Source organism: Tiliqua scincoides, chromosome 1 (assembly GCF_035046505.1).
Source record: "Tiliqua scincoides isolate rTilSci1 chromosome 1, rTilSci1.hap2, whole genome shotgun sequence".
Classification (NCBI taxonomy): domain Eukaryota; kingdom Metazoa; phylum Chordata; class Lepidosauria; order Squamata; family Scincidae; genus Tiliqua; species Tiliqua scincoides.
In genome coordinates, this window is record NC_089821.1 from 228,468,276 (window position 1) to 228,489,065 (window position 20,790).

Below are 20,790 nucleotides of genomic sequence, written 5' to 3' on the forward strand. Positions count from 1 at the left end.
ACAGCATCAAAATACCAGGACACAGTTAAACTGTATGAGATGTTAAGGAAGACATTGGGCTGGGGTGGGACGAAGAGTTCTGTACATGATCATCATTTTCTGCAGATTCCCATGTCCACTTTGGATCTCTTGGAGATCTTGGAGCAGCCACTTTTTATGCTCACTTACGGTGACTTGTTTTGTCAGCCCAGATTGAACATGGTGCAAAGCTGATCAGTTTATAAGATGCTACATGAAAGAAAGCTATACCTTCCTTGATCTGAAAAATCTGGGCAAGTGGAAAAGTACTGTGTTGACTGCACCATCATGTCACTGCGCTCCCCCCAGCTGATCAAGAAAAGTGTCGACACAAAAAGATAAGAACCCTCTAAAATAGGATACAGTTATTGCAGTTACTTCCCATTCCAATAGCCCTCACTTACTCATAAAACTCATTCCAAGAGGGACAAAATTGCTGAAAGCAGTCTGCAGAATTCATCAGCTGTGCAGCTATGCAAATCACGTGAATCATGCATATTAAGAAACATTATGTGAATGTGCCCAATTAGCATAACTTATTCCTGTTACATTTGTGTTTTGTAATCACAGACCTTGGGGTATTTTAATGCAGAATTCAAGATCCTTGAATTCATAGCCCTGTTATAACAACATAACTGTCAGACGCCTCATTTGAAAAATCCTAGCGTTTCCATTATTGAACTGAAACTATAATGCTTTTCTTTTATGTATATCCAATTAGAGAGAATATTTGCCCATTTATAGTCTAATTTAGTGTTTATCTCACCAACATGCATTGCTCATGAATGTCTTTAGAAATCCTTTTGCGTCTTTGGAGAAAATTGACAGAGCTGGGGGACTGCCAAGGTGCTGATGGAAAAGAATTCCTCTCTGCAGAGCAATTTCTCTTCTATAAATCTGACTGCCCCATAAACATCAAAACTTGCTTATTATGTATACCTTAGGTTTTCCCCCCCCATGTTTTTGTCTGCAGAGAATAGCAGATACCTTCCAATGAGCTATTTTTCTTAATTAAAAAATCTTTGGTATGCTTTTAACCAATATATTTGATATGTAGTTTACATGTAAAATGTCTCTTTTGTCACCAAATGTTTTAGGACTGACACATGTTCAAAGTCACTAAGAGCTGAAATCACAAAATTTGAACACTTCCTTGGGAATTTAAGATTGATGAATCAAATGCTGGAAAACTGTTGGAAAACAACACACAAATCCAAATATTATAATGGAAATTCCCCCCCCCCTTTTTAAACTTCTAATGCACATGTCATTCTTGAAGTTCGTCATTCTTGAAGCTACAGTACAACTGCTCACCACCACCCAAGGAGAGCCTCCAGCAGGTGGGCTTCTGTTAAGCAGATTAAGTTGACAGATACATTTTGTAACATTTTTTCATAAGAAATTCTGACATGTTTTGACCTTGACTGATAAATCAGAGTCAAACACACAGTTGTGAAAGGACAAGGGTTAAGCAGAACATATAAAACATTTCAGACAAAGGTAGTAAAGACATCTTCAGCAAACATTTTGTGCTTAGAAAGAATATTTAATCTGATTACCACAATGAAAGTCCAGGATTTCCTGTCATCCTATGAACATATTTCAGAACCACAAGATGCCATATGATTAAAAACAAAAGCCTTGAAGAACTCAGCTGTCCAGACACCTCATTTTTTTTAGTCAAAACCTCCTTGTAAAAACAGACTAGATAAATTATTAAAACTAAAAGGATATCCCAAAATATTCTATAGTCTGGGAAAAAGGTGTTCAGAAATTTTGAAATACAGGAAGCTTGAATGTAGCGGAAATAACCTCTCTTCAGGCTTCAGAGAGACAGATATAACAAATGATGCACTATATGAGCACCACTCAATGGGAAAACAAGATATTTGCAATTTGTGGAGCGCAAATTGAAGGAGCATTTGTGTATTTTAACTCTTCTGGACAAATTCGCTCCATTTGCTTTTCCTAGTGACTGTAAAGTAGTTGCACACTGGTGAAAAATATTTCTGAATCCACTGTTTGCTGGAAAACGCCAAACCAGTAATTCTGTTTCAAATTTTGTCTGTTCCAAAGCCCTCATGCCCAGCCACACCACTAATTCTGTATAACTGGTGGAATTTTTGTCTGGAAGAATTAGCTCTATAAGCAATGACATAAGGCAGGCCATCCACTTGTCCACATGTATGCCTCAAACTAGAGCTCCTGGAATCCAGAGGCCTTATCTTCTGCACCATTGGCATAATGTCTTCTCAACAAATTTGGCCAACAAAGTTTTGCAGTACAAGGGTACCATCTCACATTGACTAATTACACAGGCCTACCAAATTGAGGGTCAGAAAAGTTTTTCCCAAACTTTATGGTGCTTTGATATGAATTTGGGGTGCCAAATACATACATTTCATACATTCATCATGTATGAAATGATGAAAAAATAGGGTTCCAAAACTAAGATTGTCAGCATGGAAAATATTCATCCTGTTCATTTTCTTGTTCAGGACACACAAGCACCATTTAGCCAATTTGTGATATTAAGTAAAATGACCAAACTTCAAATGTTAGATTGGGAATAACACCTTCAGTGGTTGGTTGTCTACTTGACTACTTGTATGAAAAGAAACTGGAAACAAATCTGGTATTGATAAGGTTGGACAGACTGGTTATCTTGTATTAAAGTTATTAAAGTGGTCATCTGCCCAGACACATGTAGTGGAATTCTACACGGGCAAAGAGCTGGTCCTGAAAGTTTTCAGAGCTTTGTGGAGTGTTCTGTCCCTGTGCTTGAATGGGAAAAATGCTATGTGGGGAAAATGCTCAATTCCTCATTTCCTTTGAGGATCTCCTTCCAAGTATTACAAATTGTAGTATTTAGAGAGAGCAAACAACTAGAGCCAGACCTGCACAGGGAACAGAATGCATGTGCACAGATGACCATTTGAAGAAATATAGTTACAGGTGAGCAATCTGTCCTCCTCGTTTGTGATTTCTGTGCAGTCACACAGAATAGAGTTCAGCTAGCTCCCCCTTACCTGTAGGTGGATGCAGACTGATCAGATGTTCTACAGGACAGTGCCCTCATTGAGGCATCTCCTCTCAACTGTGTGTTAAGGGCATAGTGCTAGTAGACCACAGATGTGTCCACAGATGGTGTGTACTGCTCTGCAGTATTCTAGGAACACCTCACAGGTTCACAGCAGAGAATGAAACCACTTTGGTAGAATGTGGTACCAAGGAAAAGAATAATGCTTTCTCAGCCAACTGGTAAGTCAGGGAGTATTTATTCAAGGAACCACATATTGAGTAGAAACTTGTTTTGCCATTGCAGGGCTCTTAGTAGATAGAGGCTAAGGAACAACCCTGCCTGATATAGTTCTGTCAATACAGAAGGAAAGAGCTTGCTTGACATTCAGCCTTTGTAGAGTCCCTTTCACCCTATAAAGTCGAGCTTTGAAGAAAATAGACAGTGTTGAGTTTTGATTAACATGGAATGCTTAGACCACCCTAGGTGAGAAGGTAATTCCGGTCTTAATGTTATTTTGTCAGGATGACAGAACTCCTTTATGTGTGGCTGCACAGAAACTACACAAAAGAAAAAACTAGGATTACCAATTTATCTAGCCCAGTCTTGCATGGTTACACAGTTATTTGGCATTGTGGATAACCAGGGAACAGACATCTGAGTTCCAGTACTCTTTTATCTGCCCAGTGAATGATTATGCAACTGACAAAAGTTAGTTAGCCAACATTGACTAATAAAGATGGGGTTGTCTGCTGTGTTTTTATTTCACTGTCTTCTATGACTAGCAGAAAAGAAAGTGGATATGTTCTCTTAGCCATGGCTTAGATGTGATGCACATTTCTATCAAGATGATTACATAGACCTAAAAGGCTTAGAAAAGCATTTCGCCTTTCAGACATAGGGGGGAAAAATCACACCTTCAGTGAATAATAAGATCCTGGCTGTCACTTTCAGATAATTTCTGCATAGCCAAAGGTGGCAGTAATAAAAATATGTTTTCTGTCTCTCGGGTATAGTTGTGAACATTGTAGTGACTGCATAGTGCATTGATTGGAGCTGTCAGTTCCTTTTCCTGCTAAAGTAGAGTAGACCAACATGAGTTCAAAAGCAGAGATGGATATACTGTTTGATGTTGACTGAAAAGGAAATTGTGCACACAGTCTTTTCATAGAGTTGTCATATCCCCAAATGTGCCTTTTAAAATGCCAGAGTACAAAATGTTGAAAATTCTTGAGAATCAAACCTATGTGATGAAATAACCACCTGCAAATTGGATAATTAATCTGCAAAATCCAATAATCCTAATTACACTCTCAGTGCAATTCAGTAACTACAACCCCAGTATTTAATGCACTACCCTGCCATAGCTCCTTGTGGATCAAAATTTAGTGCTACAACTTTGTACATGTTATTTATAGAGTACAATCCTATCCTGCACTGGAACAGGCAAGCCAAGAGGCTTGCACTGTATCCAGCGCAGGATGGGGCCATAAGCAGCTCAGCCAGAGGCCAGGGGAAACATTTTCCCTTTCCTCCAGATAAGGGCAGCTGGCCTGTATGGGTCTCTTCCTCGGTGGCACAAGTCTAAGGAGAGTGGAGTGGCTTGAGGGTGCTCCATTCTCCCTGGGAACGGGGGTTGGGATCTGGCATAACTGCCGGATCCCAGTCCCGCCTCCGGCTCCCTGCCTGCCCGCCCGCCCTCCTCCCCACCCAGGAACGCCTCTCCCCCACCTACTTGTCCTCCTTGTGCCTGCCCAGCTGGGCCAATGCAACCTGCGCAGAGGATTGCGTCATCCTCCACAGGCTGGCACTTCTCTGAGCACCAGCCTGGCTTCACCTTGAGGAGACACAAACGTGCCTTACGGCATGTTTGCGACCCTCCTAGGCCGGCACAAGGGACTTGCACAGGCCCAAGTAAAGGGCAGGATTGTGCCCATAGTCTCATTCCCTCAGCTGTTGAGCAGTTTACAAGAGTTACTTTTAAAGAATTATCCTGACTTCTGCCTTCTGACTTCTGCCTACAAAGAAAATTGTATCAACTATTATTAATTTTCTAAATCTCAAAGGGGTGTCAAACACTGCCCTTTGATTTTCACTTTGGTTCCTGACCAATAGTATTCCTTCCACAAATGTGATGCATTTATGGTGATTTAAAATAGCAGTAGGTTCAATAGCCAAAATATATGTCAGGAGCTCCATTTAGAAGTGAAAGGCCAGGCTTTGGATTGTGGCATTGAACACCAACATGCAAAGAACTCATTTTGATATGAGGGAACTTGTGAGAGAATTCAATTTATGATAAAGATGGGCAAATTTTGCAGAGGTTACTTCCTTCTCCAGAAATCAGTCTTGCAGTGCAATCCTATGCATATTTACTCAGAAGTAAAACCCTCTGTGTTCAACGGAGGTTACTCCCAGGAAACTATATAGGATTGCAGCCATAAGGCTGCACTTACAGAACCCCTCACACATGGGCAGGCCAACCATTTGCTATCATGCTTTTTTTTCTTTAGGTGTGTTATGTATCTTCCAGCACTAAGCAGCATGTCACAACAATCTTTATACCGAAACATGTGATTTGTGGGATTTCAATTACCAAAAAATTTAAATGAATGTTAATAAAAAAGGTGAAACATAGGAAGTGCATGGTAGATGGAACTGTACTTTGACTGGTCCCTCACTCTTGACCTGTCCAGTTTGGGCACCTATCAGGAACAAATGCTTTGGGCAGCATAATTTTCAAGTATCTACTGCACACTTGTGCCACACAAGAAGTTCTGTACTAGAATACACAGCATTAACTGGAAAGAAATCAATATGGAATTTAGAGGGCAAGTGTAAGGGAACATACAATAAGGGATTATGACCTGGAAACAAAGAAGAAAGATTTATTTCATTCATAGTGTCTGGCTTAATTTAAGTTAAAGTTAATTAGATAATGGGATAGTTTCCTAGAGGAGGTTGTTAAGTCAAGGACCAGAAACAGTGAAAAAATAAAGAAAAATGCAAGCAATTAGTCTGGCAGGAAGAGCTTCACAAGTGACCTAGGAAGACATGTTCCAATTCATTAGTTATTCTATTTTTAATAATTGCTCTACAGCTGAGAATTTCTTCAGCATGTCAACACAGGACATCAACATGACATTCCAAGACATTTTACTTTAATAAAATGAAAGTCTATTACATTTTATTAAAGACATTTTGACGCTATGGAAGGATATAATTGTATAAATGCTTGTTGTGATAATAAAAAAGATTAACACAAATTAGATTTATAAAGTTATGCCAGAAGCATTTGACAGCATAGCAGCATGATGGGTGGTTTTTTTTAAAGAATATTTCAAACAGCGAACATATCACTGCTCAAAATTATATTGAAGTTTTAAGAAACAGTTCACTTGCCTTATTAAACACAATGGACATCATGAAGAAGTCCAACAAGAAGTTTTCCGAGATATCGTGGTAGTCAAACTGGAAGAAGATTACAGTAAAGCTTAATGTAACAAACTGGTGAATTGGATTACAAAATGAAGACCGTAGGAGTTTCATTCCTGCAATTGTAATCAGGAAGATATCACAGCTGTAAGAGGAAAAAGAAAAGATGTACCTCAAATCAGGTAAATTAACACATATAGGACAATGAGAAAACACATTTGGTCTGCTTCTCTTGGTTTAATTCATCTCCAAGTAAACCAGACCTTTATTTCTGCTTCTGCAGGTATAACCCAATTATCTACAGATTTTTTATGCAGTTTTATCTCAACAGGATGAGAAGGGCCCTTGAAATTAAAGGGAAAAGGTTGTTTAACAATAGCCTCATTAATGTGAGAGAGGGCAGTCAGCTGACAATCTATCAATCATTTTCTCCAGGCACTTAGAACAGCTTCACTCCAAGGCAAGCGATCCCTCCCTTCCCCCAGATCATGTGAAAGAAAGATAATCACTTTGCTTTCTTTTCCCAGTGCTGTGCTCTGCAAGGAGAGGTTGCTGCCCTGGAGTGAAGCTTTTCTAAGCACCTGGAAAGAGACTGATTGATGGATTATCTGCCTAATGACTCTGTCTTACATCACAAAGATGTAAGATAAGGCTGTTTTTAAATCGCCCAGCAAAGAGACATTGTTTTTTAAATGGATTTGCTTCAATGCAATTTTTGTCATCCACATGAATTCTGGGAATGGAACCCTTGCAAATTACAAGACTCAACCTGTAGATACATTCTTAACTGTAAATCTTTAGTAAATTTAGATTTACTAAATCTAAATGCATGGCATAGCTTCTCATTGTTATTGGAAAGTTCTTGACTAACTGTATTGTGATCACAATTCTGTATCATTTGGGTGAAGAGTTTACAATCACTCTTCACTAACTTTCATACAGTGCCTTCAAATTTGAACTATCCTGCCATTCATTCTGTTATTGCACCTCACTGAAGTAAGCCAGTGGTTCTCAAACTGTTATCGTTGGGGTCCACCTTTTAGAATGAGAATCTGTCAGGACCCATCAGAAGTGATGTCATGACCAGAAGTGACATCATCAAGCAGGAAAATGTTTAACAATCCTAGGCTGCAATCCCACCCACACATACCCAAGAGTAAGCCCCATTGACTATCATTGTTAAAAGCATATAGAGTAGCCTCTTAAAAGTACAGATCTGTAACATTTCCCCCAATGCAGTCATGTACCATAGTAGCATCAAGTCTAATATATTAAAAATGCAAAATTGAAATGAATGGGGACCCTTTTAAAATTGGTTTGCAACCCACCTAGTGGGTCCTGACCCAGTTTGAGAAACACTGAACTAAGCAATTGGTTCTTTACCAAAGGTACTGTCCCACTCCAAAAGTCATGTGTGGGAGTACTTGGGTCTTAATGTGGCTTTGGATATCAAAGTAGAATCAGCAACAAATGACGTCAGGGAAAGAACAGAGCTCAGAGATGGACAGATCAATCCTACTGGGCTGTTGCACTGGCAGAACTAGTGTTTGCCAGACAGCCATAAAGTGCGCTATGGCAGCACATTATGCCAGAGTGCCAGTGGAACACATTGCCATCATGTTGGCCACCTGTCAGAGAAGATAAACCAGTGCAGGAAGTGGGAGGTGGTGGGGGGAGGGCAGAATGAAGCAGGGAGGGGAATGGGGGTAGGAAGTCTGTGGGAGGGGTAGATCCAGAAGACCCTACCCTCCTTACCTACAGCCTCCCAACCCCTTTCTCTCATTGGATTTGTGCCAGCAAAATCAGTCACATGCCTGAGAAGCCCCATTGTTGGTAGGAGGCTTACAGAAGGGGATTTCAATCCCCTTTCCCTTCAGAAGCCTCCACTACTCCTCCCCCGCTGGGTACAGTGCATCCTTCAAATTACTTCTTTGAGAGCAACCTTTGCCCAAGAAAACAGTGAAAGGGAAAGCAATAAAGCCCCCACTCATTGACTCATGGTGCACTATACTCCCGTGCCAAACTGGGCCTTCTGTTCTGCAGCTATTCAAAAACTTCAAAGACAATTTCTGACTCAAAACCCACCCTTTAGAGAAGCGATTGCCAAACCTGTGTCCACTGCGTAATGAAAATGTGGTCCCCGTTTGGACTGCATCTTATTATTCCACTAGATCGCCATGAGTATTCCTACTTGATCGAGGGACAGGGACGCTCTGGGCAGTCGCTTCTGTTGCTCAGTGTCCCAGAAGCAGTTGGTCAAAGTGCAGTTTGGGGGAGACATGGTGGCATGAAACGGAGGCTCCCCAATGGAATGCTAAGTTCCATTCACACAGGGGAGGGATTAGACCGGGTGCCAGATCTGATCCATGAACAAAAGGTCTGGAGAGTCCTGCTTCAGAGACTAGTTTAAAGTAAATTTTAGTTTGGCCCTTGAAATTAGCCATGTAGAAATTACATCACTTCAGAGAAGGAATGATAAAAGGTTGTTTTGAATGAGTTCCAAACATACCATATAATGAGAAAATTGTGCTACGGTCAATACCTCCAAATTAAATGAAGGAAAAAACCCACCAAACTACAAAATGGTAGAATGCCTTTCAGCAATGAGTGACACAAGCAAGTTGTTTCAAGACCTCCAGGATACCTAGATGCAGGTTATGCTCTTGTCATTTCATCAAAGTTCTCAGCATGGCTGGATTTAGGCAGATTTGATTATAAATGGCACTTATTCTCTGCTCTATGTCCCTTCATGCAGATCTCTAGATTTGCTTGCAATGAGGCTATTCCAAACATTGCTGTGTAAATGAACTGTCAGAAACTCTTTCTTAGCCTGTCAGATCTTCTTCTCTCATTCATGCTTTCAAATTTGAAGGCAACATAAAGAAATACCGACAACTGCTTCTGTGCTGGCAGGTACCCTTCAATGTGATGAGAATAATTGCTGGATTTGGCATAAATGAGGATGAATGAAATTTGAAGGGAAAGGGGCAAGAGCATTCCAGAAGAGAAGAAGTTATCACTATAAAAGATCTGCATAATTTGTGCTTCATGGAAGCCAAATTCAACTCACCAGATCATACATGGTAACCAACCACAGATTCTAACAAAACTATCTGGTTGTTATCTGCCTTGAATTACAAAGAGGGAGAAACCATGCATCTTGCAGGCCACAATACAGATCTATTAGGCTACAATCTGTTTCTGCTCATGAAATGACTGTTTTAACACTTTGTACAAGAAAAGTGCAACTAAATCCAAACCCAATGGTTCCCAAACTTTTTGCAACGGGACCCACCACAGATGCCTGATCTTGTCTGATCTTGGAAGCTAAGCAGGGTCAGGCCTGGTTAGTACTTGGATGGGAGACCGCCTGGGAATACTGGGTGCTGTAGGCTTATACCATAGTCTTTCGAGACTGAAGGTTGCCAACCACCTAAAAAAAGGTTTCACTTTCCCAGTTGATGAAGCCTCTGTGATTGGGCAGCAGCGCACCCCCCAAATAGCAGGTTGTTTAACCCTTGATGCACACGGCCTAATCTGCCCTGTCAGTTTTGCAAACCAACAAAAATTTGGTCATGACCCACTGGTGGGCCACAGATCCACATTTTGGGAACCACTGTAACCTTTTCCTGCTTGTGCGACATCTTTCAGAAACATGACAACTGCTATACAACAGCGCTAGTTTTATACAGCGCTGCAAGTTCTTGCAAACACTGCTAGTGACTTATGTTTACAGTTCCTAAACTCTTAATTCTATGCACCATGAAATATAAGTAACTCACTGTGGAGTCAGTGTCTTGTATTTGCTGATAGAAAAAGCATCAATGGTGAGGGCATTCAATATTATTGCAGGATATAGGATGTACTTTTCAAAACACTGAAGCCACACATAGAGTCTTTCAAACCACATTAAATGGGCAGCATCTGAAATGTTCAAAAGAAAACAATATTTTGTCAAAACACTTGCAATGCAAATAATGACTACGGTTTATAGATTCTATTGATACAGTTGATTCAAATTGATTCATTTGAATGCCAAAATAAGTTCTCATTATGAGGATGTTGCTGCTCCATCAGAACCTAAAAGACAAGCAAGAATCCCAGGGGGCCATACCAAAGGTACCATCATGAACAACTGGATGCTGGCTAAGCTCCAGATCACTGAACAGTATTGTTAATGTACCAGGTCAAAGTTCAATAAGAGTGAAAATGAATGGCAGCTCAAGACAGAAGGTAACTAGAAAGAGAACAATAAAGAAAACTAACTACTGCTTAGAGGAGGCACACACTGTTGGAAGAGGGCAGCACTCAATCAGTAAAGAAATCAGAGAACAATACATCAATAGTAGCTGTAGACTGGAGTATATTAAGCCAACAGTAAACTATGCCTATTTTATGATGGATCATTAAGTTCTTCTATTGCATTTTTCAGAGCTGAAGTCCAATTCAAAATGTAACTACTGAAACAGGTTCCTCTATTAGTTGTTCTATTTTTTTTTACCAAGACATTGAGTTTCTGAATTGAAACCCACCCCCCACTTCAACACACACCAATCACCATATTTAACAGCATACTTTAGCTCAGTGGTCCTCACATGGTGAGCTGTGGCTCCCTGAGCAGCCTCGGAAACCAGCCAGGAGGGCTGCGGAAACCTTGCAAAAAACCTGCTGCCCAATACAATGTATAGGGTTGTAGCCCTAATGAGGACGTGCAGTAATGGCCCAGTAGGTCAAGGGAGCCACCAGCCAAAACATTTGGGAATCATTGCTCTAGCTCTGAATGTATTGTGTTTCCTCTCTGGGCATAAACCATAATTTAGAATAAGAGTAATATTATTGGCTTTGGGAGAAAATGTCTTCATAAATATTCTGGAGAACAAAAATGACTGTACTGTATAAAAATAATATACACGGGGGGGAGGGGGGATGGGACTATATCAAGATTTTAGCAACTATATTTGAAGACTGTACTACAAGGTTGGATTCTAATGTATGTAATGCTGAGACATTATGCAACGTCAGCTATTTTATTTTAAGTTAGAATTAAAACCGTTAGAGTGATACTTCTGTTACTTTCTCTGTCTAGGGTAAACACCAAGATGCAGCTTTTCTTAAACTAGGGACATTTTGGGATATAAGATTTGTTTTGAAATGTATTATTCTACTTACTCCCCTCCCTTTCCCAACACAAGCATTTAACTTTATAATGCATCTTATGAAGATGTTTTTTTCAGCAGTTGAACAGGTTTCAGAAAGAGACTGAGGTCACACAAGTGCCCCCTGTCCTGACATTCTTCTCTTCAAATGTGTCAAAAACACACATTGAGAATGATTAAAGCACAGACCCATCAAAAGTTGACAGCAAGTTTCTAAATTGGACAAAAAAAAGAGAATAGCTGGGGGGAAAAAACAGCCAATGTTACCAAACATGAGACAGCTCCTAGCTGAGAGAATTTCAAGAGAACTGGAAATAAGTCTCCGAGTTTTCAAATATTTACAGATATCCCTACTGTTCAAGGCACCATCTGCTGAAGCTAGCAGTTATTTAAAACCAAATTATCAACAATGTGACCTTTTTTCATTCAGCTTGAATATTTCTCATGAGAGTGCAATGCAGGAAATGGAAATTGCAGGCTTCTATATCTTGCCCTCAAACCTTGTTTTACATCCAAACATCTGAAAAATAATTGTGCCAGAAATTTAAACACTGAAATGCATTTATAAAGGAGGAAGGGTTGATTTTTAAAAGATGGCTTACATACTGATTAAACATCAATGTAGATGTTTCTATTTTATTTTGTTAAGTTTTAAGGGCCAGTAACGGCAACAGAACAAAGTCAAAGGACAGAATAACTACAGGTGCCTCAATTAATTGGCTGCATACATTGGGAGAGTACAGATGGTAGACTGTTCTAAACAAAGGGAGTAGACCACCACCAACTGCTCTTGAACAAGCTCTGTTTATTCCTAAGTGTCTCGTGCAGAATCCCAGTCAGACCCCCAGGAAGTTGCATAGCAGCAGAGTTTGGTGGGCTGAGGTCACAGAGATAACAAAAATTCAGCAGTCTACAAGACTATGTGAACTTCATATGTACCAAAAAATTGATAACAAAATCCCAGCTTCAGCAAATCACTTTGTGCTGTCTTATCTTTAACATGTTGTTGTCATATATTCTGTTCATTTTTAGTAAACACCAATATCACAGAGATAACATAAGCCATCAACCACCCCCACAACACATGAAGTCAGCAAGCAAGGGCCAGTTGATACATGAGTGAGAATATCAGAGAAAACAACAGCAGACAATAATTTTATTTCCCCTTCTTCTCACACTCTGCACACACTTGCTGCTGAGAGATGGAGCCCTCTTCCCTGGGTGCATGCAGCAATCTAATCTTCTTTGAGCAGACTCCTACCATTGGAATGAGTACTTTTGCACCTAGGCTTCATTAGCTGTGGCTTGTAGTTATCACTGGAAACAGAGACATGTGTTGTCTCTGTTGTAATCACTGTAACACAAACTACGTGAAAGCACAGTTACAGGGAGAACTGGAAATTTTTTGTACAGCACCATAGATCACCTTAACTTCCTCTCCAGTTCACCCCATTAACAACTTTAAACAGGAATAATCATAGGATGAAGTACGAGGATACTACATAAGATGAAGTATTTATCGTAATAAATGATACCCTAGATACACACAAACCTGAAACCACTCACCACTCCAGAAGTAAATGGAGAATTTCTCAGTATCTTGATTCAACCTAGCTTGGGCTACAGAAACACTGAAGGGAGGAGTTGTTTTTGCAATTTTCGAATTATTAAAGTGATTATTCTGATATTTTCAAACACTACAAACAAATGTAAACAATTTAAAACAATTTGTAATGCAAAATGGGGTGTACGTATGCACAACCCACAAAGGATTTTATTAAGAATGGAATCCACAGTTTTTTTTTCAGAACGTCTCTACACTGGCTACATTTACTGTGAATCTGGGAAAGACAACACAGAACACCAGGATTCTGTTTCAATGTTCCCTCTTCTTCTCAGTGTCTCTATGGCAAGTGCTGAGAGGTTCTGCATTATCTCTGCTGTGGTATGCTATTATCCCTACACTCAGTAAGGGTGCAGTCCTAAACAACTTTCCAGCCCTGACATAACTGTGCCCATGTGGCATGCACTGCATTTCTGCAGTGGGGATGCAGTCAAGGGGGCCTCCACAAGGTAAGGGCATGTTTGTTACCTTACCTTGTGGCCACATTGTGGCTAGGCCAGTGCTGGAAAGTTGGTTATGATTACGCCCTAAGTGACTTAGTGCTAACCGTATCCAGTGCGTCTTGCATTTCCGTTTATTTTCAGTTTCCTTTGTCTTCTGTGAATGACAATGCCTCATATATCACACTGATGTACAAAATTATCACACCAATTCTAATGTACGAGAATATGAAAAATATAAAATATGCATCTATATAGATAGGTATAGGCATACAGTGTCATTTAAACCATAGAAACCAAACAAACCAATCCTGTACTCACCTCTCAGTTCTCTCTCCTGATATTCTTTATTTTTAAGGATAGGGTGGGAAATCCACAACCATGGGTGGTGTTTGCGAAGCTGAGGAAGTACGTAGTGCGTTATGAATCCCACTGTCCATGCTAAAGCGAAAAGCACAATGCTGAGAAATGGCTGAATTAAGAAAAAGAAAAGGGAAAAAACTGAATCTTATTTAAAAGCCATGTTTAAGATACAATAAATATGCTTTCTAAATTTTATACACCATGAGTTTCTTGAAGTTTTTTCATTCAAGAATTGATTATTTTTATTTTGAAAAATCTATACTTGCAGGTGGGGAACATGTGAAATTGAGGAAATGAAAGCAAAAGTTACTCTTCTCATTTTCTTTTTATAATGTGCTTTAAACACAAAAATTATTTATTTCCCAGCTCAGGAGAAGAGAAAGGAAATGTTTCTGTAGGAATTCACAGCTCAGGGAGTCCACCGTGCTGGGTGATAAAACACAGAAAGTGTCTCATAAGGGAATGCTAACAGGACGCAAAAAGACCAGAAACCTAGAACATGCCAGTTATAAAAATGAAGTGCAAGGAACACTTTGGGGAGTACAGTAAAATTCTCTCCCCTGATAAATTTGAAGGGAGATATGAAGAGGCTCCTTCACTGAGGAGGCCAGCCTAGAGTGATCCAGCCTAAGGCTTGTCATTCTCATTTGGTGAATCAATGTTTACAATTTATCTTCCTCAGGACTGGTAAGGCCAATTATATTTGGTCCACAAGCTACCTGAAACACAAGATCACCTGAAACAGTTAGGCATGGCAACAGTTCCATACTTTGGCAGTAATTTATGGAACAACTTGACACATTCATAATCCCTTTTTTTGTGGAGAGTTCTACACCATCACCAGACATCCCTGGCCATGGCTGGGGGGGGGGGATAGAAATGCTTCACACTATGGATTCCATACATGTGACAACCTGCTCTGTGTAATAGGACAGCCATCCATGCAGAAATTCACCTCAGAAGTTGTTTAGTTCTAGGTGCTTTTTGCCTCCACCATCAATTGGGGTAAAAACGATGCCTTTCTAAGGCACAGCCTGTTACTACCAGGGTGGAAGATGTGAACCAACATGAGTGCCACTACTGCTGTTCACTTTTCTACTTTCTTTTGCTCTACAAAGGAGATTTGCTTAGTGCGGTCCAGTTTAGGGTTTATCACTCGTCCCATTCTCCACAGTGTATGCCTAGATCAATTTATAAAATCAGGCTTTCCCCTTAGGTTTTCCAAGTCCACATCCTGAGACACCAACTGTACCAGACAGCTTACCACCAGCATGCACTGTCGCAAACGTGCTGTAAAGCACTTTTGCGAGGCCTAATGCCGGGGTGGCACTGGGCACCTGGTCTCCGCCATTCAGTGGTTGCACGGACCACTGAGCCACAGTGAGGAAAGTGGGGGTAGGGGGAAGGTGGGGAGGAGGCGTTCCAGGGAGGGGGAAGGCAGGTGGAGGGTAGAGAGAGGGTGGGAGGAGGCATGACGGGGAGGCGGGGAGGAGGTGTGTCAGGGAGGCAGGAGGTGGGGAGGGAGGGAGCAGAGCTCCACTGGATCCAGAACGTTTGTGCGGGCTCAGTGCCCTACACAAACACTTTTACCTCAGTTAACCTTTTGTTCAGTGGTGAATTGAGTAGCCCCATTGCGGGGCTACTTCTCTTACCTGAGAGAAGGGGATGAAAGTGCTGCCTGTAGTAGCCCGAGGTGCACAGGATGCTGCAGCAGCCGTTTTTGGTGCCAACAAAGCTGCGCACCACGGGAGCTCAGGATTGGGCTGCCCGTTCCCTATCCTACCCTCTGTTCTGCTATATATTTTGTTCTGAAGCCTGTCTTATTGACCTAACTGACCTTTTACTTCAACTCATGAAAGACTGTGGTAAGTATCCCATGGCTGACAACTTCTCTTGACAGGCAAAATGCTTGTAAGCATTTAAAGCATTATAAAAACCTCAAACTATGCCAGAGGCTTTGCTACCACTGCCACAAAATTCCAGTGCATTACAATATATTTTAGGATATATTTAAAACTACATATTTGTATTCATGAAACAATATGACACTTCCATTACCCCTTACAAGCACATCTTTGTTGTTCTCCTACTCTGTCTTCTATAATAGCCTGTTATAATGTCTCATTCCTTTGAATAACAGAGATATTTTAAGAATAATGTAGAAGAAAATAATTATAATACTTACCCCTAATGACAAGAAAACTGTACTGGCACTGACTGCAAATGATAGCACGGCAGCCACAGAGCACACAATGAGATCGGATTTCAAGGTTTCCCTCTGTGAACATAATTTTTAAAATATAAAATCTTAGGCAAATACCAAATTTGACTTGCTAAATTAAACTACTCCATCCTCAGCAGTTGACAGCTGCACTATAACTATATCAGTCATCACTTAAAGTAAAATCCCCATCAACACTCGGCTCAGCAGTTGGTGTTCAGGCAAAATTATATTGGAGAAACTTTTAAACCTGCCCACTGTAATACAAGAAAGTTAAAACCAACACAAGATACAGAGTTTATTGAGGAGTCCCTCCACACAACATCTGAAATGAAAGAAGATATACGGGATCAGTATTTAATGGCCTGAATAGACTAGGATCCTACTCAGATCCCACCCATGGTCTAGGGTCAGCACCTTCTCTCAGTTTAACCTACCTCATAGTTGCTGTGAAGATAAAATTGGGCAGGGGAAGGACGAGAAAAAACCATGTACACCTCCCTGAGCTCCTCGAAGGAAGGGCGGTAAATGGGCATCATATATAAATAAAATGTGAGACATCTATACATATGAGGTAATTATTCTGTCAATGGCAACTGTACATAATTTTAAACTAGCAGCATTTTCTTAAAGTTCTAGACTGAGTAATTTTTGCAAAAGCATAATGAAAACCTTCATGGATATGCACACAGCCATTCACAAAGGTTGTTTTAGTGTGGCACGTCCACAGTGTGCTCAGACACAATATTTATGTATTTAAACTTGACAGGACTTATTTCCCACAAATAAGTGTACAAAGGATGAGATGCACATTTCTGCATGTTAAAAACATACATTTTATTATTAATTTCAGTGTAGCTGAAATTAATTCCAAGTAGCTGGAGTTTTACTGTTTTATTTTTTACTCAAGCAATTCCCAACAGGGGAATCCCAGTCTAACAACACTCCTATAAGCACCCTAGAATCAGTTTAGCAAAAACAATTTCCTACATAGAAAATTTCTGAATGTCCTAAGAGAATAAAAAAAAAACACACTACTGGGGTAAAAGTGTTTATAACACTACTAACCTAATCTAGTCAAGGAGATTCACAAGTACAGAAAAATTTATGTGCCTGCAGATTAGAAGTGGACCTAATGAACCAAAATGTACATCCAGATCCAGACAGAATTCCAATATATTATTTGCAAGACACAGTATTGGAGGAGAAATATCCTCCAATTTGCAAAACAGACAGAAATATTGCAAAACAGGCAGAAATGCACATCCGTATTCATCCTGTCACAGTCCTAGACAATACAATGTGTCTACATCAGTGCATCTATGGATTGGACCCACTGCGTATTAAATATTCACTTCAGTAACAGACTCAGAAATAAAAAGTCTAATGAGAAGATAGCTTGGGTTGTGCTTTTGGATTAATTAAACTTTGGAGAAAAGTTCCTATCTTTTCTATCATATTCTTTCTTCCTATCGTACTACAAAGAAAATGTCTCTTGGAAAGCTCTTTGGGATAACTCAAACCTGAGATGTTAAAACAGAAAACATGCTGTGGTGTCTTCTTTTTGCCCTTAATTGAAGCTTTTGGAGCATTGTATGAATAGCTTTAGTCACTGACTACTGGTTCTTAAGGCCAGGAAGGAAGTTCAGTGTGGATGTAACACATGAGTACCCCTAGGCTGCTGGTTAATGCAGTAATCAACCATGCAGATACCTAGGAAATTAATTAGACATCTAGGCAGCTCCATCCTCAAAGCTGAGTGGTTAATTATCCAACATAGCCGTTTTGCAATTCCAGTCACCAAAGCTGACAATTGTTACAGGGCCATTCAAGAACTAAAATGTAGCAGAGGTCACTGGAAAAGTAATGTAAGTCAGTAATACGGATGAGAAATCAAATACATTTGTTTTAAACAGTAAATCCCTCTGGTCTGATCTTGAGGAGTGGGATAATTATCTTCAGCTAAAAGGGTACTGATTTCCAGGGACTTCATTTAGAATAAATATTATCCACAACACTATATTTTTTTTTTCTCTCTCTCTCTCTGTGCGCGCGCACACGTAAACTTATGGACACACACACAATAGATTAATATGAAGTTCCTGACATATACTTTATGATTAGACTGAACTCACGTTCATAGGACGTGAACTCATAGGAACTCATAGGAAGGAGCTCAAGTACATAATGTTATGTTTTCACATAGTATCGTTAATTTACAATTTAATACTTTTTCTTGATGGAGGTTGGCTCTGGGAGATAAGGTACATACAGGGGGCCTGCATTATGCACAGGTTCAGCATCCATGTATTTCACCATCTGTGGATGCTGAGCTGAGCTCCAGTCAGATTTAGAGGGGGGGGGGACCGAAAACCAAAGGTTGGAATACCCACAGTTTTCCTTATCCACAGGGGTTCCGGGAGTGGAACCACCATGGATAATGCAGACCCACTGTAATTGCAGTTAGTGAAAGTTGTAACTTGTAGACTAAGGGTGCAATCCTATCCTGTGATGGAACAGGAAAGCCAAGAGGCTTGCGTGGTATACAGCGCAGGACAGATGCCCAAAGCAGCTCAGCCAGCCGTAAGGGAAACTTTTCTCCTTACCTTCGGGTAAGCCAACCTTGCACCTTTGGATCTCCCTGGACTTGCGCACCTCCTGAGTTGGCACAAGTCTGAGGAGAGCCGAGCATCTTGAAGCCACTCTGAACTCTCCAGGAACAGGGGTCGGGATCCAGCATAACTGCTGGGTCCCAGCCCTGCCTCCTGCTCCCCACCCACCTGCCCCCAGGGCTGCCCACTGCCCGCCCTCCCCCTGCCATGAAATGCCTCCCTCCCGCCTCCCCACACCAATCCCAGAGTCGTGTTGGCCAACCTTGGCCGACACAAGACTCGGTGTCAGTCAGTGCGGAGGCTTATTCTAACCTCTGCGCACCGGCCTAGCTATAAAGCATGTTTGTGACCCTCCTGGGCTGGCACAAGGGACTTTCACCAGCCCAAGTACAGCTCAGGATTGCAGTGTAAGCTATATGATAATGTGGTTTGGAACTATAAAATATTGTTCAATGCATTACAGAATCGGCACTACAAAGGATGTTTGGTTATCAAGTAATGTGGGGTAGAAAAAAGTGTCTGAGAAAGCAGGGGAAATATGTCTTTTCCAAGGTCAACACCCTCCTTGTGGTATACAGTATCTAACCAGGGTGCAGGAAGCTGCCACATGGACAGGCCCTTAGGCAGAAGGGATTTCATGAAACCAAACTGAGAAAATAAGCAAGGCAATTACGTCAGTCTGCTGTAAAAGAAAACATGACTAGATCCATCTGCGTTCAGGTTACCAAGAGCTCAAAAACAACCATGTATCTCATCTTTTTCGACCGGGATCACAGTAATCATACTTGGTAATAAATACAAACCAGCTCTGGATATTCAAAAAAATGACAACAAAGGGCAGTGAAGTGACTAGAGGTTCCTCTTCTTGCATATAAAGTATTAAATGGAAACGCATGCATTTCCCTGACATGATTTCCAGGTGCCTGTGTACCTTGTTCATCTTTTCTTATGGGAGTTGTACAAGTTGCCTATCTATGAGTCAAAACAGATGCAGTAACGGAGATCAGACCAGAGAAATCCCAACTTAAAACAAAAAAACAGTTTAAAGCAGCCACTGGGGCAGGGACTTCCATTCTTATGGGAGCAGCAGCAGGAAGGAGGGTTATTTCACCCTGTTCATCATGCTATTTTCCCAATGTCAACCCTCCTTTCCCACTGAAATTGTTATGAGTCCATTGGAGAAGAAAACCCAGGTTCCTGTCTCATGGAACAGCTGATTAGGGGGAACAATTTGGAGCAGGAAAATTGCATGGAAGGAGAGAGTTAAATCTTCTTCCCCTACCAAGGGCACATTAAATTTAAACTTCAAACTTAAACCTGAAATACTGTCATAGATCTTTTACATCACAAAAGATTGCTTTGGCCTTACTTGAATATAGCAAAAAATGCTGTTAACTTCCACATGACGATTAGTCATTCCCATCCACACAATATGCAACCTTGCTCCATTTTACAACCTGAAAGAACCCAATGCCTTTCTTCCAGGGGATTAAAGTCAGTGCAAGGAAAACTTGTTGCTAAAAACTTTGTCATTCAACCAAGATGCTATCCGAAACAATTCACAGTTCTACTCCAAACTTGTGTCTCCACTAGAGATTTAAATAATTTGATGAGACAACATGAAATCTTGTACTACTACTACTATTACTATGACTATGGGATTTCACAGGACACCTGTGCACAGGAACCTATAAATCCAGCAAAGGACACCTACCACTGATTCTCTCATCTTCTCAGGAAGTGGATCAGCTTGTGAATCTTCCAAATGTTGATGCAGAAAGTGGGGAAAATATTTGCACTGAATTAGAGACCTGGTTTAAAAAAAAAATTAATCTCATTTAGAACATTCTCATTTTAGTAGCTTGCCAGTTATCTATTTGTAGAACTCTTAGTAGAAGGCAA

At 40.6% G+C, this 20,790-nt stretch overlaps 1 protein-coding gene across 1 annotated transcript in view; it reads right to left on the reverse strand.

The window, feature by feature from the left end:
* PCNX2 (pecanex 2) overlaps positions 1-20,790 on the reverse strand; it is a 150,043-nt gene that overhangs the window by 65,633 nt on the left and 63,620 nt on the right. The window contains exons 17-21 of the mRNA XM_066611442.1: positions 20,603-20,699; positions 16,241-16,333; positions 14,014-14,164; positions 10,255-10,396; positions 6,440-6,617 (exon numbers count right to left, since the gene is read on the reverse strand). Coding sequence (XP_066467539.1) covers positions 6,440-6,617; positions 10,255-10,396; positions 14,014-14,164; positions 16,241-16,333; positions 20,603-20,699 — 661 coding nt within the window. The remainder of the gene's footprint in view (positions 1-6,439; positions 6,618-10,254; positions 10,397-14,013; positions 14,165-16,240; positions 16,334-20,602; positions 20,700-20,790) is intronic.